Here is a 21,282-nt window from a genome sequence, read left to right on the forward strand (position 1 = left end):
AAGAAAAGTAAGAAGATCAGAAATTATTCTCATAAGAACAAAAAAAATGAAAGAGCAGAAATATACTATCAAACGCTAGAATAAATATTATTTTAACCTGTGTTTTTGATTACCTTTTGTAACCCGAACGTGTGAACCGGGTCAGGTCCTGGGCTGAGATCATGGTAACATGGTTTTCACCAACGCGAATCTCTGTCCCTGCGCCTTCAATGCCAGCAGTGCCCCCATCACTGTGAAAGTAAAACACCTCTCTCCACATCACCAGAATCACACCCTCATGCACAATCTCCCCTCCCAGAACCACTGAGTTCATGCTTCAACTATTAACCCTCCAAGTGGGTAAAATTCCACCCGTAGATATGGAAGCATATATGCCAAAATGGTTTTCTAAGGGAGGAGGCGAATTACAGGAAACGTCCCCACTCTTTTTTATCTTTTTTTTTTTTACATTTCTGTATTGTGTAAAATTTTGCTTACAACCTGTATGAACTTGGCAATTAGGAAAACAAAACCCGACAGAGCTATTTTGGAAAACGATGTGTCAGGGCTCCCTCTAGTGTGCATGTTTGTTTTGTTCCTTTCCAGGAGGATTCGATTCTGATGTGGGAAACCACGAATTCATTCTTTTCAAGGCCAAGATAGCTCAGCGCGCCTAGGGAGACCAGCCTTGCAGCGCCGCCTGCCGGTGGCTCCGGTAACCCGCTCAGCCCAGCCCTACAGCTTTCATCACCCCGCCTGCACCGCCGCCCTGTGGCCAAGGGAGGTACTGCGCCCTGCCGGAGGTGATGGGGGAGGAGGGCGCAGTGGGCCCTGCGGCAGGGCCCCTAACCTTTGGACCATTGACCACTTTGGGCTATTCTCCACTTGGGGGAAACTTATGGGTCCCCTCTCAGGGTAATGGTCTTTTACGTATGTAAAATAAAATACATACACATGAGAGAAAACCAGTAATATTGAAGTGCTTATCAAAATATTTATAATTGTGTAATATAGTGATAAATGTGTTTTATTAGCGATTTAAATAGTGGCAAGTCTAGTAACTAATTACTAGTATCTAACTAACTAGTATCTCCTCAGTGCTACTCGATATTTCGAGCTATCTGCGACAACTTGATGTGTTGGTGTCAGTGATTTGTATCGGTGACAGACACAACTAACACTCATAACAGAAGGAAAACACAAATGTTAAAGTCAATATGTAATTTTTAATGGGTAGTGAAAGTCAATATGTAATTTTTCCCCATCCAAATTTATGGACTCCCTGAATTCTACGCACAGAACCACCCCCCCCCCCGGGGGCGCATGGCCGGGGGCCTGGTTAAGACCGCCGGGAAGGGGGACGGCTGTGGGAGGAGCGCTCCAGTGGGTTTTCAGGCCGGGAGGGGGAGGTGAGCACCGAGGGTCAGTTAAGGGAACGGCAGAGGCGCCTCCCCGGGCTGGGCGCGCGGAGGAGTGACCCTCACGGCCCCTCCCCTCCCTTCCTTGTCCTGATCTGGCGCATCTGCAAGAAGTTAAAGCTCCCAGTTCCCGGCGTGTGCTGCGCGTGTCCAGTGCCCACCATGCGGCCCCTCGTCCTGCTGTGGGGCTGCCTCGTGCTGCCAGGTGAGATGGGGCTGGGCGCGTGGTGGAGGGATGTGGGGCTCACGTCCAAGCTCGCCCTTTGGGTCTGCAGAGAGACGACCTCCTGAACCAACCTTTTCTTTCTCCGAAGCGCATGTGCCTGTGACCCAGCCCCGCTGCGGGATCCTTGCAGGCTTCGCCCGCCCCAGCCCTCAAGCGGGGCTGCCCTTGCTGTTTCTGGAACCCAGAGCCAGCTCTTCTCCCAGACCTGTGGGTACCAGCCCCTTCACGGCTAGGTGGCTGTGAGAGAAGCTTTACCTCTCTCATCTTCGTTTCCCTACTCTGGCCAAGCCTGGAGGCAGACAAGACACCCCTATATGGTTGCCATCTTAAACTCAGCAAATATTTCTTGAATCTCTGCTATATTGCTCACAACAACCCCAAGAGATAAAGAATTATCCCATTTCATCAGTTCACAGGCCTGCTTTTCTTTTTTTTACCTTTTAACATAAAATATCAGGATGCATCTTATAACTGATGTCAGTTTTCAATTGACAATGTTTTTTGTTAGTGGCATATAAAGTTATTGTGGCTCTTACATATGATAGCATCTTAATTCAATGAAATAGGACATTATTGTCATCTATAGATGAGAAAACTCAGAGGACCAGAGATATCAAGCAACTTCTCCAGGGTCACACAGCTACTGAGTGGCAGTGCTGGGATTTGAACTCCGGGCTGTCTGAATCTAGAGCTTCTCTACCACCTCCCTTCAATACGCCAGGGTTAGGCAAACAGCTGTGGCCCGGTCCCAAGGTCCCCCAGTAGGGGAGGGGAGTACCAGCTTTTACAGGGCTGCCCGCAGAAGGGCTGTGTGGTCTTGACCCTGGTACTTGAATCCAGGGAATTCTGACCTTCATCCCTGCTATGGTTTCAGGTTATGGAGCCCTGAAGGGCCCGAAGGAGGTCCGTGGATTTGAAGGCGACACGGTGTCCCTGCAGTGCACCTACGGGGAGAAGCTGAGGGAACGCAAGAAATACTGGTGCAGGGAGAAAAGGATCCTGATCTCCCACTGCTCTGGCACTATCTATGCAGAAGAAGATGGCCAGGAGAGGACGGAGGGCAGGGTGTCCATCCGAGACAGCCCCCAGGAGCTCAAGCTCACCGTGACCATGAGGAACCTCACCCTGCAGGACACGGGGAAGTACTGGTGTGGGGCCGAAAGACTGGGCTTTGATTGGACTTCCCTGGTCTCTCTGCTCGTCTTTCCAGGTAACACGTGTCTCTCCTTCCCCGGCTGGGGGCCAGGAGCTGCAGAGGGAGAGGGAGAGGTGGGTAGGTGATCAGTGGTGGACTCAGTTTCCCTGTCACGAAGGGGCGTAATGCTCGCACCAGCCTCATCGGGGGTCTCGAGGACTCAGTGAGATGACGCTCAGCTGCGGTTGGGGCGCACATGGTGTGGCCCGAGCCTCAGCTACTCTTTCACTCCTGCTGCCCAAGGTCACAGCACTAGTCGGGGACAGAGCGGGATGGAACTCAGACCTGTCAGACTCCACGCTCAGTGCCTCTCCTCTCTGCCCAGATGTGGGAGAGACTGCCATGGGCTGGGGACAAGACGGACATCCCACAGAACAAAAAAGATTCCTCCCTGGAGTCAGAGATATTCCTAAGGATTCCTCAGGCTGAGCCCGCCATGGCTGCATCCCGGACCCACTCCACAGCGTCACCTGCCGTGGCCACACTGGCCTCACCCTGCTTGTGGCCTTGGCTCTCCCTTCTGGCCTCCTCTTCCCCAGAGCTTCAAGTATGAGGACAGGTGCAAGGAGTGCCTGGGAACCAGCCTCAGAGGGCCTTGTGGAGCTCAGGGACTCTAGGGGGCTGGGGCTGGAGCCACGGGGTCGGGCTGGGGATGGAGCACCTCTCTGGGTGCCCGAGTCCCACGTGGACCTGCTGAGCTGAGGAGAGAGAAGCCAGAGAGGCCCAGGGGGATGGGCAGCCCCAGGCTGTCAGTTAGTGAGGGTGAGATAGGTTCCCATCTCACAGATGGGGACTGAGGCTCCCAGAGAGGAAACAATTTCTCTAAAGTCTTACGGCAGGAAGTGGTGAGGATTCAAATGCAGGTCGTTTCTGGCTTTGGTGTTTGGTCTTTCCCTCTCCTGGCCCTGTAGCTGGGACCCATCCCATCCCCAGGCCCATGCCCACTGCCAGGTCCCCATCATCCATGGGTTTTCAATTAATTCAAGGAAATAAAGGTAACCTCACCAAATAATAACAGCAGCATCAAAACCACACTGAACTTGTTCTCCATTATTTACAAGAGTCTCTGATCTCTTCCTATTCTTACCAGTATTCAGACCTCGTTTTTACCTAGCGTGATCAATTTTACCTGTATCTGAAGCTCTCCTGTTTTTATTCTTACCTTCATTTATAATTATTTATTTGTGTATAATATATGCATAATTATGTTTTCCTCCTGTATCAGAACTTGTTGGCCTCTCTCTAATGACACTTGGGATTTTGAAAATAAAGAAGGCTAACGGCAGTGGTGTGCTGGGGAATGTTTAACAACTAGCAGGGGAAGCTCTGATTTGTAGTGTTTGCCAGTTTCTGTAGTGTAAATGCCTCTGCCGTGGCCAGTTTCCAGCCATCAACAGTTTAATAACCGGCTCACAAAATCCCTGAGAAACTAACACTCAGCCCTCCCCAGCCAGTGCGAGCCATCTCCAGCACACCACTGAGTCTGGGGAAACGAAGAATTTCTAGGGAAGTCAGAACAAGAGAAGAGGACCCACTCTCATTTCTTTTGTTCATCACTGCCTGGAGGCCCTAGGCAATGACATCTGACAAGATAAAGAAGTATAAGTATTGGAAAGGAAAAAGTAAGTTCTCTTTATCTGCAGAAGATTGATCATTTACTCAGAAAAACTGACCTGGCATTAGAATAGAGAGTGGCAGAGAGAGGGAGAGAGTCTGGATGGCACGAATCAGAAGGAGGCAACAGATGGACGTGGGGGAGTCGGGAGCTCGGCGACTTCCGGGGGTTTGGCCACACTGTGCTGGGCACAGAGAACAAGCGTTTTGCCCTTGAGGGGTCCCAGCCTAGCGGGAGACCCGGGAAACAGCTTGTTCAGCCTGATTGGGCGTCAGCTCCCCCAGCGGTGCAGAGGGAGCCATGGGGACGCAGAGGGCAGGGATTTGCTCCTTCCATGGAAGGCGTTATGGAGGAGTTGACTTTTGAGCCGGCACTGAAGCACACAAAGAAGTGTGTTAGGCAGAGATGGAAAGGAAAAGCATCACACACAGAGGAACAGCATGTCAAAGTGGTGGAGGCGGGCCAGAGGCTCGCTGCGTGGGAACAGAGGCGACTCTGTAGGGCTGCGCACCAGGTGGGGAAGAGGTGAAGCTGACTGGGTGGGTTGATGTCTGAGTTTAAAGTCCTCAAAGGGCAGGCTAAAAAGTTGGAACTTCAGCTTATAGGCAACGGGGAGCCACTGGCTGTTCTGAAGCAGGGAGCGATGAGATCCAGTATGTATTTTAGAGACGGAACTGGCGCTGGCGTGAAGGTGGCGTGGAAAGCACAGGCTGGTGGGCAGTTGGGGGACAAGAAAAGCAGGGCTGAGCTGAGGGGGAAGCCAAGGGGACTGCAGGAGGGGACGGCCAGCAGTCAGCTGGAATCTGCCATCCGCGGCTCCAGAGTGGCTGAGGAGAGAAGATGGCGATGCTCTGAGGGGAGGTGGGGGTGGGGGTGGGCAAGCTGCTGGCTGCTCCTAGGGCAGGAAATCTGCTCAGAGCAGTGATCCTGGCCTCCCTGAGACCAGCCTCTCCCTTCCCTCCAGGGCCCTGCTGTCCTGCCTCCCCCAGGCCCTCCTTCCAGCCTCTTGCTACAACGAGCCTTCAGCCCAAGGCAAAAGCTTGGCAAACTCAGCCCCCAGAATTGAGTGAGTGAACTGTTTTCCTGTCCCTCCCCCACTCCTTTTTTTTTTTTTTGTGAGGAAGATCAGCCCTGAGCTAACATCCATGCTAATCCTCCTCTTTTCGCTGAGGAAGACCAGCTCTGAGCTAACATCTATTGCCAATCCTCCTCCTTTTTTTTCCCCAAAGCCCCAGTAGACAGTTGTATGTCATAGTTGCAGATCCTTCTAGTTGCTGTATGTGGGACGCGGCCTCAGCATGGCCGGAGAAGCGGTGCGTCAGTGCGCGCCTGGGATCCGAACCCGGGCGGCCAGTAGTGGAGCGTGCGCACTTAAGCACTAAGCCACGGGGCCAGCCCCCCAACTCCTTTTTAAAAAAACCTCCAGTGAATGCCTGCCTGGTGCCAGACACCGCGCTTTCTGGCGCTCACAGCCGGGAGCTGGACTCTCAGCTGAGGAATTGCAGGCTCCCCGGGCCCTCTAGACAGTCCCTGGCACACCGCCCTGCACGCCTTGTGGCTGCTGAAGGAGGTCAAGGCCTCACCGAGGCATAGGTGGTGGGGTGGGCATGTGATGGTGACATGAGGACTTTCTGGTGAGGGCAGAGGTGACAATTGGCCAGGACTGAAGGGGGAGGGCAGGAAGGCATCTGCTGAGTGGTCTCTGGAATGGGTCTTGGAGGAGGGAGGGGCTGTGATTGCCCCTCCCCAGGGAGAGAACAGGCTGCCGGCACGAAAAGGCTGGAAGCCATGCAGAGGCCTGGGGCGAGGCAGAGGTATGGTCTACTTGCTCAGAATAGCTTCATCTAGGCCTCTGTTTGCTTCCTGGGGTGTCCTTTAGCTGCAGATGTTCTGAGACGTTGGTCCCAGGGAGGCTAGGGTTCAGGGGTCAAGGGTCAGAGGTCTGGGGCTGCTGGGATTCAAAGGTCAGAGAAGGTGCTAAGGCATTGCTTTTGGACTTGTAGCTTCTCCTGGTCTTCACCCGACAGTCACCACAGCCAAGCAGGGGAAGACAGGGCCCGAGGCTTCTCCGTTCACAGGGCCCTCCCCGTCCCAGCACGCAGGAACCTCGCTATATGCAGGAACCTCTCCGTACGCAGCGACCTCTCCTCACGCAGCGACTTCTCTGTACGCAGAGACCTCTCCTCACACAGCGACCTCTCCTCACGCAGCGACCTCTCCTCACGCAGTGACCTCTCCTCACGAAGCCACCTCTCCTCATGCAGGGACCTCCCACCCAGCCACAGAGCTGGACTCCACCTCGGCAGAGGATGCCAGTCTTGTCCCCAGCAGCAGCAGTTCTAAGTCCAGGTGAGCCCCAGGTGACCAAGGGCACCTTTCAGGCCATCATCAAACCATGAGGTGCCTTTGAGCAAATAAGAACCTAACACTCCTTCCTCCAGGCAAACACAGCTTCTTGTCGTGGCCACAGATTGCGGCACAGAGGGCAGATTCAGTCCCCGTTCCCCGCTCAGCAGGGCCCTTGAGCGGTGAACAACCTACACTCAGGGGCCAGCAGCCCTGCTGCCTGGACATGCAGGCCCACCAAGGTGAAGGGTCCACCAAGGTGAAGGGTCCACCAAGGTGAAGGGTCCACCATGGCCCCAGTCCCCACCTCTCTCCCTGCTTCAGCTTCAGGGACAGCCACCCCAATTCAGTAGCTTTTGCCTGTCCACTTTGCACTGGACCCCATGCCAAGCAGATGTGGGACGCCTCTCCCTGGTCTAACAGGCGAATCTAGCAAGCAAACTGCATAGGCTTTAAGTCAGTACAATAAAATCCACGCTGGCCTGTGAGGCAGCCGTGCCGGCCATCCTCAGCTTGTGTCAAATGACCTTGCATCCCCACACCTCATGTCTGACGACGCTAGCTGGACAGATCCACGACAGGAAGAGATAAAGGGGAACTTGCTCTCACATGCCCCGGCTGCATTTCTTAGAGATTGAGGAACTCATGAACGACCCTGGTCCTTGCCTCCCTCTACACATAGATAACATCAGCATCTCTGAACTTGTTTGATGTATAACCGAGGAATTCTTGTTTATGCTAACTTCAATGTATAATCTAGAGAAAAGCCCACACGTTCTCTGTCCCTTTTTCTTGGCACATATGAACTCTAGTTGTAAAGATTTTTCTTTTCCTCTTCCTGCACGTGCTCTGCCTGTGGAAGAGACGTGAGCTACACTTAACTCACACCCCGAAGCTGTTCCAGCAGAGCGCGCTGTCAAACTGTTTCCCAGGGTTCCAACTCTTCACGCTGATTATCAAATAGACTCCTTTATTAACCTTTACCCAGACTCTTTATTTCAGTCGCTACATGAAAATATGAAATAAAAAAAATTATTTTGGGGCCGGCCCAGTGGTGCAGGCGGTTAAGTGCACGCACTCCGCTGCGGCGGCCCGGGGTTCGCCGGTTCGGATCCCGGGCACACACCAACGCACTGCTTGTCAAGCCATGCTGTGGCGGTGTCCCATATAAAGTGGAGGAAGATGGGCACAGATGTTAGCCCAGGGTCAGTCTTCCTCAGCAAATAAAGAGGAGGATTGGCGGATGTTAGCACAGGGCTAATCTCCTCACAAAAAAAAAAAAAAAAAATTATTTTTTTCTTACCCACCTGGAGCCCCAGCCTGAAGGATTGGCTCTTGAGGGTTATCTGTAGCTGCACTCAAGTACTGACATCCGAGTAACTGCTGGCGAGTTCAGACTCGGCTGAAAGTGCCTCCCAAGTTGGCAGTGGGGGCTGAGGTCCCTTCCATTGAGACGGAGCAGATATTGTGGGCCCCGGTGCCCTCTGATCTCCTTGGGAACGTCAGGGACGTGGCTGGGACGCAGAATGAGAATGTCATGGGGCACAGCATGCCCGCTGATGTCTGGTGACAGCGCTGGCCTCCTTCCATCTCACCCGCAGGGTGTCCACCCCCATGGTCCACATCTTGGCCCCGGTCCTGGTGCTGCTGAGCCTTCTGCTGGCCGCAGGCCTGGCTGCCCTTGGCAACTACATGCTCCGGTGGAGGAAGGAAGGTGAGCAGAGGTAGACGGGAGGGCATGGGAGGCTTTCTACCAGGGACCTCACTGCCACCTGCGGTCTCCCCACCTCCCCAGAGAGGCCTTGAGGGTCAGTGTGTCTGTCTGAGATGTGGGCGTCAGGAGCCCTGTTCCTCCCTTCTGAGGGAACCACAGGGCAGTCAATGTTAGTAAAAAACAATTCAAACGCAGGAGCGGGAGAATGGGGGGCTCTCGGCTTGCTCACGTCTGGTGGAGCTCATCAGTCAGTCCCTTCTCTCCTTGTCAATCCCAGCGAATCCACGCCCAGTCTCTGCAGGTGCAGCTCCTTGCATGAGGACTGACTATACGGAGGAGTGCAGGACTGAGCACTGGAGCTTGCGCAGGACAGACACTGTGGCCCCACATCTGCCACTGGGTCTCCAGAGGCGCTTAGCCCCTTTCAAGGCTTGGGTTCAAATCCCAGCTCTGCCACTTTTTAGCTGTGTGACCTTGGACAAATCACCTAACTTCCCTGAGCCTCAGCTTCCTCAGATATACGCCCGACAGAAAGAATACAGGCTGCACGTGAGATTTAAAACCCTCTAGTAGTCACGTGAAAAAAAGTAAAAAGACACTAGTGAAGTTAATTCTAATAATATACTTTACTTAACACAAGATATCCAAAACATTGTCATTTCAACATAGAATCAATATAAAAATATTAATGATACACATTCTACATTCGTTTTTTTCTCATCGAGTCTTGGAAACTCTGTGTAACTTGGAGTAGTCACATTTCCAGTGCTCAGTGGCCGCGTGTGGCTTGTGGCGCCTGTGCCGGACGGCACAGATTAAGAGGGTTAACTGAAATAACGGTAATAGCAGCCACCATGGGCCAGGCACTGTTGTGTGGCTTACGTTGCTTTTATCTCCTTTAATCTCCTCCATCCTGTGGAGTTTGGAACTACTTATTACAAATGCCCCCATTTTTCAGGGGAAGAAACTGAGGCACAGAGCAGTTAAGCAGCTTGCTCTGTTTTTGCACGGCTGGGAAGCGGTGGCACCAGGGAAATGTGTGTCAAAGCGCTTTGCAAATTGGCAATGTTGTCCCAGTGCAGGTGGCTGTGGGGGAATCCTGGGCCTGCATCCCGACTCCTCCCTGTGTGGTCCCCAGGAAAAACTGTCAGCTTTGCCCATGTCCCCAGGCCCCTCAGAGGAGTCGGGGGCAGGGGGATGGGGACACAGGATGGGAGCATCTCCGTCACCTCAGAGCCTCTTGGCACCTTGCCTCTCAAATTGTGGTCCCCAGCTAGCAGGAGTGACATCCCCTAATAGCCTATTAGAAATGCAGACTCTTACGCCCCCACCCCCACCCACTGAATTAGAATCTGCGTTTTAATATAATTTCCCAGGGTCTTGTATGCACATTGAGGTTTAAGAAGCAACGACCTTAGCACACAGAATTACTTCCCTAGCCGGTTTCCAGCCCACACAGGGGATTTCCAGGTACTGATCTCAGAATGCTGGGTCATTGCCAAGGGGTTGAGCTGGAAGGGGTTTCTCTGCCCAACCTGCCTGCCAGCTCCCTCTGCGAAGCACCCACTCCCAGGTGCAAGGGGGCCCATCCACCGCTGCGGGAGCAGCTGCAGGCTACTCCTAGCTACTCTTGGCTTCAAGGTGCTCCTTCCGGTCTCTTTCAGCTCAACTGGTCACGGAGACACAGAGGAATGAGAAGGTCCACCTCTCAGACTCGGTAAGGAAGGAGGCGGACCAAAGCCCAAGGTTGGATCCCCGTGGGGCTGGACGTCAGGACGCCTGGGCCCCACCTCTGTGTCTCCCTACCTGGTCCTCCACAGCCTACCTCGAGGCAGGGCTTACTTCCCACCTCCGGGGAATCTGTGTGAGCCCCAAGATCAGCCCTTCAGGCTGCGAGCCGGCAGAATGCCCCTCCTCTTCCTGACTTCCCACCAGGTGCCAGGCAGGGCTCGTCCCAGGCCCAGTGCCCTCTGCCCGTGAGAGAACATCAGAGCTGGATCCAGAGGGGGCCTTTGACGTCATCTAGTCAGCCTTTCTCTAAGTTTGGTGCAAAACCTCCTTCAGAACACCTGGCAGGGTGCCTGTTAGAAATACACCCTGCCAATCCTAGCAGAAACCTCTGGGGGGCCCAGGAACCTGAATTTAAAACATGGCCTCCAGGGATTCTGACAGCACACCAGAGTATGACAACTTCAGACTCTAGTCTGCTTTTGCAGAAGAGGAAACTGAGCCCAGAGAGGGTAAAAGTCTTCCCAAGGCCACATAGCAGGTCGTGGCCCAAATAGAGAGCAGGACCCATCTCTCCTCTTTCTGGAACACCCTAATGTTTTCTCTGAGCTTTCCTTGGCTCTGAGACCAAGGTGGCTTGGCTACCCTGAGACCCAGGCCAAGGGTGGTGCTCTGGGGACCAGGGGGTAGAAGGAATGGGAGTCCCTGTCCTCATCTTCCTGGAGAGAGGAACCTGCCTTAAGGCTGCCCGCTGCAGGGCCCTTCCCTGACCCCTGCAAGGAGAGACCATCCCTTCCCACGCCAGCACTCCTCCAGAGAGTGCTGCAGAATTAAGCCCACCTGCCGCCCCCAGCCTTCCACCCCGGCCCTTCCTCCCTCAGCTGTTTACTGAGATGCCTCCACTTTGATTCCTTTAAACATGAGAGCAGGAAGCGGGGGCTACCATCACCTTCTTTCCTGGCGCCAGCAAGGACAAAAGACTCAGGCCCGATCCCTAGGGGAGGGGCTGGAGGGGGAATGGGGCGCTGGGCCCTGGCTCAGAGAGCAGCTGTTGTTGTCTCAGGAAGCTCAACAAGGCCAAAGGTGGGAAAAGTCATGGAGACCGCCACTACGACTGCCAGAGCCCAGCCTCCTGGCTCTGCCTCCTGGGGCTCACCCCCACCCACTCCAGAAGAGGGGCTGGGGAAGGAGGGAGAACCTCTGTTCCGCTCGCCGTGTGGAGGCCGAGAGTGCCCGTGCCAGCCCCTCTCCCTGCACTGCTGCCCTCCAGCTCACCTGGACCGCTGCCCACCTGAGGCCCCTGCTCTGGGGGAGGGACAGGAAAGGACGCAGGGCCAGCAGGCAGAGGGGCTGGCAGGGGGCGGCCCCTTGTCGGGGGAAGGATGGAGAAGGTCAGAGGAAGACCCTGGGAATATGGCCAGTTGAGAAAATTTGCTTTTTTTTTGTTTATTTCCCTTTTGGCTTCTCTGTAGTTTTTAGCAGAGTCTGGAGGTGGAATTGAAAGGGTTTGGGGTTTTCTTTGCCCACATTCAGGTCAAAGACGGAAGAGGATACTCTACTCGCTCTGCCAGAGAGCCCCAGGGGGATGTGAAAACTCAGAGGGAAGTGTTAGGGGTCAGACCAGCATTTTCCTTCCCCAGAGAGCCAATGCTAGAAGCTCTCCATGTATCCTTTTCTTGAATACCTACTGTGTGCCAGGGGCTTGCCTATGTCATTAAACCTTCTACCCCCGCACAAGTTAGGTATTATTATTTCCTCCTCCTTACAGAATAAGAAATCGAGGCTCAGAGAAGATAAGTAACTTTCCCACAGCAACCCAGCCTGAAAGAGGCAGAACCAGGGAAACTGACCTCGGTCCGCGGGGCTGGCTGCAGCGCCCTGTGCTCCTTCCACCCTCCACGTTGAAGGCCAGGGGCTTGAGGGATGGAGCCAGCTCCTGGGACCAAGACTCTCTCCAGACTTGGGAGAGAAACCCATCCTCGGGCCATGCACGTGGGATGGCCGTGGCCCCTGACTCCTGGAAGGGCCCAGGTGGGAGAGCTGGGCTAAGATCAGGACGCGACACGCTTCCCAAGGCTTCCCTGCGACATCTTTGCTACTATTTTTCCAGTGTCTAGAAGCAGAGGCTCTCATCTTGCGTGTCCGTCAACCCAGAAAATGCCTCTGATTGTCCACAGTGTGGCAGAAGAACCAATGAGAGATGGAGACCCACACTGGACACAGGGTCGTGGTCCTGGCCACTGCCTACATGTGTGGTTTGGTCTCTGCCCCATGAGGTTCTTTCCTCAAATTTGGTCATCCTTGAGTAGGGGATACGTCCATGGCTGCCGGTGGTCAGTGGTTAGCAGTGGCTGGGTTTTGACTGAACCACAAAGCTGTAAATATGGGATTCATGGGAAATGGACCTGATGTCAGGGGGTCCTCTACTCCAGCCCAGCTCCGCCATGTCCTCACCATAGGCAGGGCTGGGAGGGCCAAAGGCCATGAGTGACAGCATTTGTGAAATCTCCTTCCCCCTGCCCTCATTCCCTTGTCCCTTCAGCCCCCCAGTCACTTCTCCTCCGAGAAATTCTGCTCTGAGTTTTATCTTGTAAGACTGAAGGTGTCACCAGAGATGGCTCAGACATCCACCTCTGCCCCCATCCCCTGCGGTGAGGGTATTGACAAAAGCAGGGGCCCAGTTGGTAGACAAGAGACACGGAGACAAAGAGAAGTGTGCGGCATGCCCTGTCAGGATGGCAGCATAGTGTAGGAAAAGAGCTTCGGTCTGAGGTCAAATAGTTGTGAATACAAGTCCCAGCTCAGCTTCTTGCCAGCTGTGTGACGTTTGGCAAGTTACATCACCTCTCTGAGCCTCGGTTTCCCTTCTCACAGATTGTGATTAGGAACAAGTGAGATGAGACACTCCTAGGTGTCCAGAAAATGGGAGCTTCTTTCTTTGGCTTCAGTGCCCATAGGGCCATAGGATTTGCTGGCCAGGGCACCTCAGGGCAGCTGTGCCCTTGGGAGACTTGGCTGGGGGCCGGCTCCAGCCTCTGCTCTGCCCAGCTGCCAGGACAATGGAGCGGGACATGGAGGAGCCTGGCGTTCTGACCTGAGGACCTATGGGGACAGCCCGGCCCCGGGCTGGAGATGGGCTTCCCCACTCACTCTGGACTACCACCTCTCTCCCCTGGGCCTCAGTTTCCTCAGTGATCAAAGAGCGACTGCTCAGACTATAATCTCCTAAGACTTTTTTCTGTGTTGTTTGTGATTCGGTGAGTCTTTGAGGCGTCCAGCTTTGCTGTCTCCAGGCCTGTTACAAAGAACCTGCAGCCTGCGTGTTCTTTCTGCTTAAAGGATAGAAATAACAATACTGAAAACGAATGAATCATTCCGGGAGTTCCCAGTTGTTGAGTGATAAAACATTGTCGTGAATATTCACTGTAACCCTGAGGGAAGGATTCTTGTCCCCATTTACAGCGGATGAAGCTGAGCCTCAGGGAGGTTAGGTGGCTTGTCCAAGGTCCCACGAGACTAGGAAACTTGACCGAAGGGCGAGACTAGGAAACTTGACCGAAGGGCTCTGACTCCGAAGCCCGCCTTCTTCCCCTTGCCCACCCCTCCTGCATTTCCCGCCTCCTGTTCCACTCACAGACCATCCCTGCTGCCAAGAACGGCCTGTTCTGACCCGTCTCTGTTTCAGCCGCTCCAGAACGGCGGGGTCCCGGAGTACACCGTGATCAACCTTGCAGGGCCCACTGGGCCTCATGCCAGCCCCAAGCCCTCCTCCAGTCCCTGCACGGAGATCCGGTGCCTAAGCCAGGTGGGACAGAGGGCCCGGGGGGTCCAGAGCCACCTAGCCTGGCTCCTCTGACAATGCAGGGAAGTGAGGGAGGGCTCTTTCCTCAGCATCCGCTCCCCAAACTCTGCTCCCCCGTGTCCACCCACCTACCCCATCATAACCATGGGCTTAGGCCATTTCACTCAAGAAGCCAGGGCTGTTGAGCTTACATCCTCTTTTCCCTGATCCAGAAAATTCTTAATAGCTTGTCAGGAGTCACAGCTTAAAGATCTCTGGGCTGGCCAGTTTCCAACATCTGCAGCCAGAACCTGGCCTGAGGCCATGAGGATGCTCTCTCAGGGGATGGGTGGATGGGGGTGGTGGGCATGAATCAGAGTCCGGGGGTTCTGGGGAGGAGAACTTAGTTCCTGTGCCCCTCAGATGGGCAGAGGCCCGGAACTGTGGAAAAGGCTGGGATGGACCCAGCAGCTACTTGGAGACCCCTCAGCTGGGCTCTGCTTTTCAACCCCCACTGTTGTCTTTACAGACTTCAGAGGAAGACGAAGCCTCTTTGCACGACCCAGAGGGGGACACCATCCCAGGGCTTCCCTGCCACGTGTCTGAGGAGGAGCTTGGCTTCTCAAAGTTCGTCTCAGTCTAGCGGCAGACCACCCTCCAGGCCAGGCCTGCTGTGAATCTGAATGGCTGGATTTGCACTAACTCAGATAAGCTTTCTGCTACAGCTTCAGAGTTCACCCGCCAGACTCCAGGGCTCTCCTCCACCCTCCCCAGGCTCTCCTCCTGCATGCCCCTGCCTGACTTGGAAGCCTTTGTCAGCCCCGGAGCCTGCAGTGGTGGCCTCACAGTTCCATCAGAGGCTGGGACCTCCATAATATGTTCACATCCCTGGGCAGGGCGGGCAGCCACTGGACCCTCACCAGGGCCAGGCATGCCTCAGGAGATCTGGTCTGAACTTGTATCTGCTACAGGAAATCCCCTGGGCCCGGGCGCCCAGCATCAGGCCTCCCCACCCCCTCCCGCCCCACCTCCTCCTCCCTTCCTTCCAGCCTCATACTCAGCACCACTTTCTCCTGCATAAGCTGGTGAGGAGGGAGCATGCGGGGGTTAGACTGGATTCAGATGTCTTGAAGCGTGGCTGTGAACCACCTGCCTCCCAGTCCTTCAAGAAGCTGGTTAAAAATGTGATTCCTGGGCTCCACCAAGACCTACCAAAACCGTCTCTGGGGCTCGGCCCAGGACTCTGCATTTCTAACAAGAGCCCAGTGATTCTAATACTCGAGTTAGAGAACCAGTGGGCCTGTTGGACTCTCAGGTCCTTCCAGCTTTGAGTCTACATTTGGTGTGTGGGGTCTCCCACCTGCCCTCTATAAGGGCTGCTGTGCCCACGACACCATGACCCATCCCGGGGCTTTCCAGGGCCTGCCCAGGTCCAGGCCCAGGTGAGGGGCACATTGGAAGGAGTGAGTACAGGACTCGAAGGAGAGAGAACAGAGTAGGAACCTAAGGGGAACCTGAAGGTGACCCTGAGTCTGGCTACCTGGGGGGGGGGGGTGGTGAGTGTGGGGGGTAGAATTACAGAACTATTATTTTTTCTCTTTCTACTTTCTTTAAAAAGTGAAATGGGAGGTTGCTCAGTATACAAAACTTAGAAAGCTGGGGGAAGAAAAGAAGAAAACAGGTCACCCAGAGTCTCGCCATTACCCAGAGACAGTCATTACTGCATTTTGTTGTATTTCCTTCCAGTCTTTTTTCTCCACATCATTTGCTGGTGTTCTTTTACAAATGTTTTGTACGTACAACTTTATATCCTGCTTTTTTCACTTAATTATTATATCATAAGTATTTCTCCATGTTTTTACAAACCTTTTATAAATAAAATGTTTATCAGCTGTGTAATATTTCATCATATCAATGTGCTTCAATTTATTTCAATTCTATCTCACTAGATATTTGTTTCTATTTTTGCTATTAACAAGAAACATAACAGCACAGTGAATCTTTGCACGAGGCTTTATCTGCATTTGGAGATTTCTCTGAGAAGGATCTGCATATGTGGAAGTGCCAGGCCCTAGAGTGTGAACCGTTGTGAAGTTACTGAGACCCATTGCTAACAGCTTTCTGAAATGACAGAACCCATTTCACTCCCACCAGGGCTTTTCAATCGAGAACTGCTCAGGAATGCCCTGCAGAGAGACCCTAGAGGGTCTGGGGGGGGGGGTGGGCTGGGCGAGGGGGAGCCCCTCTGAAGAAGCAAAGGAGACTCACCAGAAGGTGCCAGCCCGAGACGCCTGGGTAGGGGTGAGCGCCACTTACCTTCTCTGCGTAAAGAGGAAGCCCCTGGATCTGAGCTCTGGGGGCTCTGTGCCCAGGTTTTGGGGAGTAGAGAGCAGCAAGTTTCAGGCGGTCTCAGACCCCCAAATTTCACCCAAAGCAGACATCCCCCTTGAGAAATCCCTCGGCTGGAGACTGGTGAGAACTTTGAGAAATGTCACAGGAAGGAAGGAACCTCCTGTCACCCCGGCAGCCAGGGCTTCCTGGGGACCAGGAGGTGGTCAGCCAGGTCGTCCCAGTCCCACCTCTTGCCCGTTCTCAGAGCAAGTGTCCACTAAACAGACGGGTGTCTTTTGTGAGGCAGAGCTCTCTCCAAGGCAACCTAGGATTGGCGTCCATGGGATTCCAAGTTTCCATGGATTTATCAACACTCAAGTATCATTCGGAGTCGCTCGCACACTCCCCTCACTCCCACCACTGCTGCCGGGGTGCTGGGCCAGCTCCACCCACCAGGTAGGGGAGAAGGACCACTCCCTTACCACTTACCACTTCGAAGTCCCTTATCTTGATACACTTTGGTTTTATGTTTGTACAAAAAAATATTCAGCCCTGCGATCTTTTGTAGATGTGTGAGTCTCTTCAATCCCCTTCAACAAAGAATGCCACAAGTCACTCCTCACCCACCCAGAGAGCAAGCCAGTTTCCAGTTTGGGGACTTGCTGAGAGGTAAAACGTCAGAAAAAATTAGGGGAACATCAGAGTTGCTAACGTTTAGCTTTGCCAAATTGGGATATTAAATATAACAATAATAATAATAATAATAAACTATCCTTTATCCTCCCATTTGTTTCTTTAAAACAAACATTTTATCATGAAAAGGGAGTATTGATAGGAAAAAAGAATGATTTGGGCTCTCCCTTCCCCACCCTACCTCTCCATGTAGAATTGGATGTTGTAATCCTAATCCATTGAGGCCCATTGAGGACAGCTTTTCTAAGCTCATCCAGGAGGTAGTGGCTCGTAGGGGAAGAGAAAACAGAAGCAGAGAAGGTAGAAAGCCCCTGAGAGTGCAAGAGGATGTGATGTGATCAGAGGGCTTCCCCAAAGTGGAGGGAAGTGCTCTCCACCTGTAGCACTTTGAGGATATGACAGGCACCCCGCACTGCAGCTGAGAGGGGCCCTAAGGGGCTGGATCTGAGTGTGCGGCCCCCAAGCCTGGTGCAAAAGCAGCAGATCTGCCCATCTTGAATAGACCACATGAACTTATCAATTTGTACCTCCAAAAATGCTTGCTGGGATTTTGATTGGGATTGCATTAAATACGTAGATCAATTTGGGGAGAACTGACATCTCAACAATATTGATTCTTGCAATCCATGGACACAGTATAACTCTTTTTTGTGTGTGTGAGGAAGATCAGCCCTGAGCTAACATCCATGCCAATCCTCCTCTTTTTGCTGAGGAAGACTGGCCCTGGGCTAACATCTGTGCCTATCTTCCTGCACTTTGTGTGGGATGCCGCCACAGCATGGCTTGACAAGCAGTGCCTCTGTGTGCGCCAGGGATCCGAACCCGGGCCGCCAGCAGCCAAGCGCACACACTTAACCGCTAGGCCACTAGGCAGGCCCCAACGGTATAACTCTTTATTTAGGTCTTCCTTAATTTCTCTTGGCAATACTTTATAGTTTTCAGTGTATAGGTCTAGCACATCTTTTGTCAGATTTATCCCTGAGTTTTTCATATTTTTTGATGCTATTGTAAATGGTATTGCTTTTTAAAATTCAATTTCTGATTTTGTTGCTAGCATATAGAAACACAATTGATTTTGTGTATAGATCTTGTATCATACAATCTTGCCAAACTCACTTCCTAGTTCTAGTAGCTTTTTTTTGTAGATTTCATAGAATTTTCTACATAGACAATCATGTCATCTGTGAATAAAGACAGAATTACTTCTTCCTTTCAATGGGATGCCTGTTATTTCTTTTTCTTGCCTTTTTGCATTAGCTAAAACCTACGGCAGAAAGTTAAAAAGAGATGGCGAGAGCAGACATTCTTGCCTTGTCCCTGATCTTAGGTGGAAAGCACTTTCACCATTAAGTATGATGTTTTCTATAGACTTTTCATAGATGTATTTTATCAAGTTGAGAAAATTCCCTTCTATTCCTAGTTTACTGAGAGCTTTTTTTAAAATCAGGAATAGATGTTAATTTTTTCAGTGATTTTTCTGCAACTACTGAGATGATTATATGTTTGGGTTTTTTAAAGTCTGTAAATATGACTCCATTCTTTTTTTTCTAATGTTAAACCAACATCGTATTCCTGGGGTTAACTTGACTTGGTCATGAAGAATATTGGTATGGAGTTTTCTTTTCTTAAGGTCTCTGTCTGACCTTGGTATCAGGATAAGTTGAAAAGTATTCCTTCCTCTTCAATTTTCTGGAAGATTTTGTGTAGAATTGGTAATATTTCCTCTTTATGTATTTGGTAGAATTCATCAGTGAAGGCATCTGTGCCTAGAGTTTTCTTTGTGGGAAGGTACAAACTAGACATTGTTAATTGCTATTTTATGCACACAGTGCTTGCTTAGATTCTTACATTTCAGATTTTCTTTTTAAAAAGTTCTGTTGATGCTAAACTCTATCAGTTTTTATCTGAAAATCTCTTTACTTCATCAACATTCTTGAAAGAGTTTTGCTGGATACACAATTCTAGGTTGACAGCCATTTTCTCTCAGCATTCTGCAGATACCTGTATTACTGTTCTGCCTTCTAGCTTTAGGTGTTGCTAGTGAGAAGTCTGCCATCAGATTGATTGTTGTGACTTGTCTTTTTCTCAGACTGCTTCTCCACTTGTCTTGGTGTTCTGCGGTTTCACTACTGACCGTAAATTTTTTATTTTTCCTGTTTGGTGTAAATTCTTGTATATGTGGATTCATGCCTTTCATCAGTTCTAGGAAATTCTCAAATATTATCTGCACTCCATTCTTTTTAATCCCTCCATTGACCATGATTAAATTTTTTTAGACCTTCTCTTTATAGCTGCCATCTCTTAACCTCGCCTCATATTTCCCTTCTCATCTCTCTGTTCTGCATTCTGTGTCATTTCTTCAGCTCTATTGTCTACTTTAGTACTTCAAGCTTGAATATGCCTCCAAATCACTAGGGAATCTTGTCAAACTGCAGATTCTGATTCAGTAGATCTGGGTGGGGCCTGAGAGTCTGCATTTCCGACAAGCTCCCAGGGCTGATGATGCTGCTGGTCCGAGGACCATACTTAGGGCAACAACTTTCTGGTTCACTAATCTCTCTCCAGTTGTGTTTAATTTACCATTAAATCTCTCAAATTTAGTTTTTATTTTAATCATTGTATTTTTTATTTCCAAAAGTTCTAGATGGTTCTTTCAAACCTGATGGGTCATTCTAGTGTCTTCTTACTTGTTAATTTTTGTAATGTCATCTTGTATTTCATTAAACCTTTTACATGTAGATAGTCCGTTTACATTTTGTGTCTAATGTCAAAAGTCCTTGGATATACAAATGTATTATTGTTTATATCGACTATCACTCATGGTAGTTTTTTCTTTGTATTTTGTGATCTCACATTGTCAGCTCATGTTTGGATGATCTTAATGTATGGAAAAATCTAGGGGCTATCTCTGAGGATTCCTTCCTCCAGAGAAGATTTGCATTTGCTCTGTCAGGGTCCAGGACATGACACCAACTTGGGACCAGATTAGCCCCTTCCCAGGTCCCTGGGTACCAGAATCTCAGGTTGCCTTACCTGGCCCCTGGCTTCATATTTAACTTTCCAAACATGATGCTAATATTGGCATTTGCCTTTAGGGCAACTCCACCTTCCTGTCCACTCACCATACTTATGAGGGTTGTTTTGTGGCCTCCAGGAGACTTTCCTTCCCACAAGCCCAGCAACACAATACAAATTGTTTCACATAGGCTCTCATTGTTTAAAAGCACAAGGTACCTTGTTCACTACTCTGCCTGGACTAGAACCCCCGACTCCCATTTTCCAGGCACTGTGTAAGCCCTGTAGATTTTTGTGTGACTCTAGGGAAGAAGCCCTCCAAAACAGGACTGAGATGTCACTTCTTTCCACTTTGATGAGCAGGGACTCAGGGAAACATTTGATTCAAGTTAGAAAAATAATGAGGTATTACTTACACCCACATGTGATGGAATAAAATTTATAATCACTACCTCAGAATAAAGGATAATCCTTAAAATTAAATATATTCAGCTTGATGATAAACTTTATGCATTGTTTTTAATTTTCTCATGTTGCCACAGAGGAAACGGTCCACAGACTAATGCTTGGGTACCACTACCACACTCCGCTTCTCAGCGGTGCCACTGCAGCTTCTCATTACAGTCCTGATCAAGACCGTCTTCCATTTGCTCCCTTAGACTCTGGGCCTCTGGATGTAGGGACCCTGCCTTGTTCAAAGGGGCTCAGTAGATGGTCGTTGAATGAATACTTAAGGCTCTATGCCATAATTTTTCAAGGAACTGGATGATTTATTAGAAGATATAATAGAAAAAAAAGACCCTGTTCACAATAGCAACCCCAATACAAAATATCCAACAAAATGCAGGGCACCTGTGTAATTAAACCTACTGAGAGATCTAATCCAAGATTTGAGAATTCACAGATCTGCAAAATTTCCAAAATATATTTTGTTAACTCATACATTCAGAAACAAGAAAAAAAAAAATCTAATATCACAGCCCTTTTATAAAAGGAAGACCATCTTAACCCCAAAGGTAGGGGGAGGAGAGAGAACCTCGAGATAAAATTCTTTAAAAGGAATGAATTTTGTTTGATAAGAAAGTCACTGTGGCGGCCGGCCCCGTGGCTTAGCGGTTAAGTGCATGCGCTCCGCTGCTGGCAGCCCAGGTTTGGGGCCTGGGTTTGGATCCCGGGCGCACACCAATGCACCGCTTCTCTGGCCATGTTGAGGCCGCGTCCCACATACAGCAACTAGAAGG

General features: G+C 51.1%; 1 protein-coding gene across 7 annotated transcripts; it reads left to right on the forward strand.

The window, feature by feature from the left end:
* Positions 1-1,486: 1,486 nt before the first annotated feature.
* On the forward strand, positions 1,487-15,563 carry CD300LG (CD300 molecule like family member g). Of its 7 annotated transcripts, none has more exons than XM_058561129.1 (8): positions 1,487-1,602; positions 2,498-2,833; positions 5,398-5,499; positions 6,437-6,782; positions 8,381-8,493; positions 10,158-10,210; positions 13,907-14,026; positions 14,532-15,563. In XM_058561129.1, exons 1-8 carry the CDS (start codon positions 1,560-1,562, stop codon positions 14,643-14,645), a joined length of 1,227 nt encoding a protein of 408 aa, XP_058417112.1. In that variant the 5' UTR covers positions 1,487-1,559; the 3' UTR covers positions 14,646-15,563. The 7 variants fall into 7 exon arrangements, with proteins under 7 accessions (XP_058417112.1, XP_058417115.1, XP_058417114.1 ...); XM_058561132.1 differs by having other exon boundaries at positions 6,698-6,782; XM_058561131.1 differs by lacking the exon at positions 5,398-5,499.
* The last annotated feature ends 5,719 nt before the right edge of the window (positions 15,564-21,282 follow it).

This window comes from Diceros bicornis, chromosome 18 (assembly GCF_020826845.1).
Source record: "Diceros bicornis minor isolate mBicDic1 chromosome 18, mDicBic1.mat.cur, whole genome shotgun sequence".
In the NCBI taxonomy this organism is placed as follows: domain Eukaryota; kingdom Metazoa; phylum Chordata; class Mammalia; order Perissodactyla; family Rhinocerotidae; genus Diceros; species Diceros bicornis.

What these genes read in the sequence shown, in the direction of transcription:
- CD300LG (XM_058561129.1), top strand. Translation starts at nt 1,560, where the DNA reads ATGCGGCCCCTCGTCCTGCTGTGGGGCTGCCTCGTGCTGCCAG. An exon ending in GGGCTGCCTCGTGCTGCCAG is followed by an intron (nt 1,603 to 2,497) that starts GTGAGATGGGGC and finishes CTATGGTTTCAG; the next exon opens with GTTATGGAGCCCTGAAGGGC. An exon ending in AGGTCCACCTCTCAGACTCG is followed by an intron (nt 10,211 to 13,906) that starts GTAAGGAAGGAG and finishes TCTCTGTTTCAG; the next exon opens with CCGCTCCAGAACGGCGGGGT.